Genomic DNA, 4417 nt, shown 5'->3' on the forward strand with positions numbered 1-4417 from the left:
TTCCAAGGAAAAAGCTCCGCTCTCGTTTGTCTCTCTTTTCGAGGAAAGAGGGGCAGCCATCTGCTTCCCGCGATTCAGGACCCACCGCTGCTGAGGCACGGAGGGGGCGTGTTAGAACGAGGCGTTTTAGGTAGGCGTGGCTGACTCTTAACTTTTATAAAGAATATCTCTTTGGATTTGAGACTTTAGTCTTTGCAACTTTACAGATCTTCTTTATGCACCAAGAGCTTGTAACACTCCAAAGAGAAAGGAAAACTTGAAATCGCATCATATGACCCCTTTAAGATCCCTGCAGATGTAAGTGGCAAGGAACTTGTAGGATTCAACCATTTATTATTAATATTAAGTGGAGTCAAACAGGAAGGGTTTTTCTTACAAAATGCATTACATTAAAAAAAGATAAATTATTATAATTTATACAAGCTACTATTTATTGTTTACATACACAGAAATTACACAGACAACAGCAGCACTCACCTGGAACAATAGTGTTTTAATAATGTGATTGATTTACATTTTTTATCCACTTCTGATGCACATCATATAATGGTTCACTTGTGTTATGTAATTGAAGCAGCGGCATCATCCACTCATGACCGCCGGCGCAAGAGTTTGGATGAACCTCCCGAAATAATGTGAGAAAACATTGTTATGCATTAATTCAGAAGATTGCCATAACTGGGTGTTTAAACAAACATGACATTATTTATATTATAATGCAACATTAATAAATAGTTTAAAGTATTTAATATATGTACAGTAGAATAAAGCGCCATATATTATCAAAGTCATCTGCATATCAACTAATATGTTTACCATTAATAAAAACATTTATATTACAAATTGTTCTATAATTATAAACTAATATTTATTTTCTGTAGAGCTGGAGTCATTCGTCCCAGAGATGAATTTATTGAGCTCTATGAGAGAGATCACCTTGAACTCCAACAGTGCACAGAGAGACTGCACAGTATTATCGAAGAATTTGAAGAAGATTACAGACGTTCTCCTGAAGCCTCCAGAGATGCAGGATGGCTGGGAATCAGTGGAGGTGTTGCTCTGGTTGCAGGAATAGTTGCAGCTCCATTTACTCTGGGAACTTCTCTTCTTGCTGCTGCTTATGTTGTTGTCACAAGAGTACTGGCGCTAAGAGCTGCTCTATTTTCCCGTGGAATAAACAGCTCTAATAAAATGCGGCAGATGACAAAATTAAGACAAGACATTGAAGCTGAACTGAAAGAATTTCAGGATAAAATCAAGCCTATGATTGAAAAGATGAACAAAATTAAGCTTACTGAGAAAATATTGAAAGAGCAAGATGTCATACAGATAGAAGATGTTGTTGAATTGACTGCGCAGATGTCTGCAAATATGCATTCAACTGCATCACTAGCAGCAGATGTTGGCAGATTTAACTTTGTGCTTGCTATGATCTCAGTTTTCGAAAATACCAGTGTGCTCGAAGACATGAACAAACTAGCAGAAACACCCATAGATGAAGAAATAGACGAAAGTGGGATGACATCAAAGGCTGGAAAATTCATTGTTGAAATGAAGAAATTCATTCATCAGCTACAGAACATCACCATCAAACTTCAGAAAGCAAAAGACAAAATAGTAATTTATTAGGATATAACGTGACAAAAGGAAATGGCACAATTGAGACACAAGTTGATACTTGATTCAGTTAACAACAGCTAGTTACTAACATCTCTCTGCTATGAATCATAATCATTAAACAGGACACAACCATATAGGATGTGTTATGTACGCCGTTACGCACGCTGTGTATGTGCGTCATGTTTATGTATGTGTGGTAGTCTTGCGTTGTGTGTTCCAGATCCCATTGGTCCCTCAGCCTCAGTCATTCTGATGACATTCACGCTGCCAAACACCTTTCAACGCCCAGTTTTAAAAGCCTGTATATCCCCCGCGACTCCAGCTGTTTTGCTCAATTCGCTTTCGTTATACTGCTGTTTGCTTGTGTGTGATTTGTTGCTCTGTTTTTGTTCTGAGATTGTTTTCTGTATATTTTACGTGTGCTTAATACTTGTTAGAAGAGTCCTTTGTTGTTGATTTGTTTGTACAGTGTATAGTTGCGTTTTACTGTTCAGTCTTTCCAGTTAATCACGTTTTGTGTGAGGCTGGGAAGGTGCGTGCAGGTAAGTTGGTCACGCGACATACGTGCAACATTTTCCCTTCTGTATTAGACACACTAGGTTTTGGAGAGAGTGCCACCCTCTGTATGTTTTTTCCACTGTTTTTCGTTAGGTTGTGTAGTTTAGTTAGGGCGTTTCTACTCCGAAGATCTTTTTCTTTCTACATTTTCTTTTTGGTAGTTAGTTTAGTTTGTTAAAAATAGTTGTGTTTTGTTTTATTTCTTTTATTTGGCACCTCTCGTTCTCCCCTTCCCGCCTCTGCTCTGTTATTCACTGTTTGTTATTCGTTTTCTGTAAATATTGTAGTCACCTTTTCACTTGAGCACTGTACATGTGAGACAATAAATTGAGTGCATTTTGAAAAGTTTTTCTCCTTTTTTTGCCTGCTACCATTCACCCATATGCACACACACCGAAAACCAGTCAGTATCTGGTGTGACCACCATTTGCCTCACGCAGTGCAACACATCTCCTTCGCATAGAGTTGATCAGGTTGTTGATTGTGGCCTGTTGAATGTTGGTCCACTCCTCTTCAATGGCTGTGCGAAGTTGCTGGATATTGGCAGGAACTGGAACACACTGTCTTATACGACGATCCAGAGCATCCCAAACATGCTCAATCGGTGACATGTCCGGTGAGTATGCTGGCCATGCAAGAACAGGGATGTTTTCAGCTTCCAGGAATTGTGTACAGATCCTTGCAACATGGGGCCGTGCATTATCATGCTGCAACATGAAGTGATGGTCGTGGATGAATGGCACAACAATGGGCCTCAGGATCTCATCACGGTATCTCTGTGCATTCAAAATGCCATCAATAAAATGCACCTGTGTTCGTTGTCCATAACATACGCCTGCCCATACCATAACCCCACCGCCACCATGGGCCACTCGATCCACAACGTTGACATCAGCAAACCGCTCACCCACACGACGCCATACACACTGTCTGCCATCTGCCCTGTACAGTGAAAACCGGGATTCATCCGTGAAGAGAACACCTCTCCAAAGTGCCAGACGCCATCGAATGTGAGCATTTGCCCACTCAAGTCAGTTACGACGACGAACTGCAGTCAGGTCGAGACCCCGATGAGGACGACGAGCATGCAGATGAGCTTCCCTGAGACGGTTTCTGACAGTTTGTGCAGAAATTCTTTGGTTATGCAAACCGATTGTTGCAGCAGCTGTCCGGGTGGCTGGTCTCAGACGATCTTGGAGGTGAAGATGCTGGATGTGGAGGTCCTGGGCTGGTGTGGTTACACGTGGTCTGCGGTTGTGAGGCCGGTTGGATGTACGGCCAAATTCTCTGAAACGCCTTTGGAGACGGCTTATGGTAGAGAAATGAACATTCAATTCACGGGCAACAGCTCTGGTGGACATTCCTGCAGTCAGCATGCCAATTGCACGCTCCCTCAAAACTTGCGACATCTGTGGCATTGTGCTGTGTGATAAAACTGCACATTTTAGAGTGGCCTTTTATTGTGGCCAGCCTAAGGCACACCTGTGCAATAATCATGCTGTCTAATCAGCATCTTGATATGCCACACCTGTGAGGTGGATGGATTATCTCGGCAAAGGAGAAGTGCTCACTAACACAGATTTAAACAGATTTGTGAACAATATTTGAGAGAAATAGGCCTTTTGTGTACATAGAAAAAGTCTTAGATCTTTGAGTTCAGCTCATGAAAAATGGGGGCAAAAACAAAAGTGTTGCGTTTATAATTTTGTACAGTGTAGTTAATATCAGTAATATGCAGCATGCACGATACAAGGAAATGGTCATGTTCATTAAATCTAGCGTATGATTAAAACGATGAGTGGGCCCGGTGACGTTTTGCTTGACTCCAAAAGAGTTTATTAGGTCAGTAAACGCAAGTCCTAATGCATCATTTGTATTATCAACGTGAATGTTAAAATCTCCGACAATTAGCGCTTTATCAACAGTAACCAATAGGTCTGAGAGGAAATCTGCAAATTATTTTAGGAAATCTGTATATGGCCCTGATGGTCTATACACAGTAGCCAGAGCAAGAGATACAATAGATTTATTTTGCATATCTGACAGTGTAACATTAAGAAATCCAAGAAACTCATTTGCATTTCTACTTTTTGTAATTATAGTTTGATAAAGTAGTTGGGTTCTAAACAGGTTCTTCTATTTAAACTTTTAATACAGGAAAAAGCCAGGACTGCAAAGGAAATCCGATATCATGCAAATGATAGTTTTAATCTTTTTTATAAGGACTGTGATTCAAGTT

At 40.5% G+C, this 4417-nt stretch overlaps 1 protein-coding gene across 1 annotated transcript; it reads left to right on the forward strand.

The window, feature by feature from the left end:
* Window positions 1-307: 307 nt before the first annotated feature.
* LOC107720164 (uncharacterized) lies at window positions 308-2464 on the forward strand. Its single transcript, XM_016527798.1, has 2 exons — window positions 308-635; window positions 882-2464. Exons 1-2 carry the CDS (start codon window positions 547-549, stop codon window positions 1627-1629), a joined length of 837 nt encoding a protein of 278 aa, XP_016383284.1. The 5' UTR covers window positions 308-546; the 3' UTR covers window positions 1630-2464.
* The last annotated feature ends 1953 nt before the right edge of the window (window positions 2465-4417 follow it).

This window comes from Sinocyclocheilus rhinocerous, unplaced genomic scaffold, assembly GCF_001515625.1.
Source record: "Sinocyclocheilus rhinocerous isolate Xijiao unplaced genomic scaffold, SAMN03320098_v1.1 scaffold23907, whole genome shotgun sequence".
NCBI lineage: Eukaryota > Metazoa > Chordata > Actinopteri > Cypriniformes > Cyprinidae > Sinocyclocheilus > Sinocyclocheilus rhinocerous.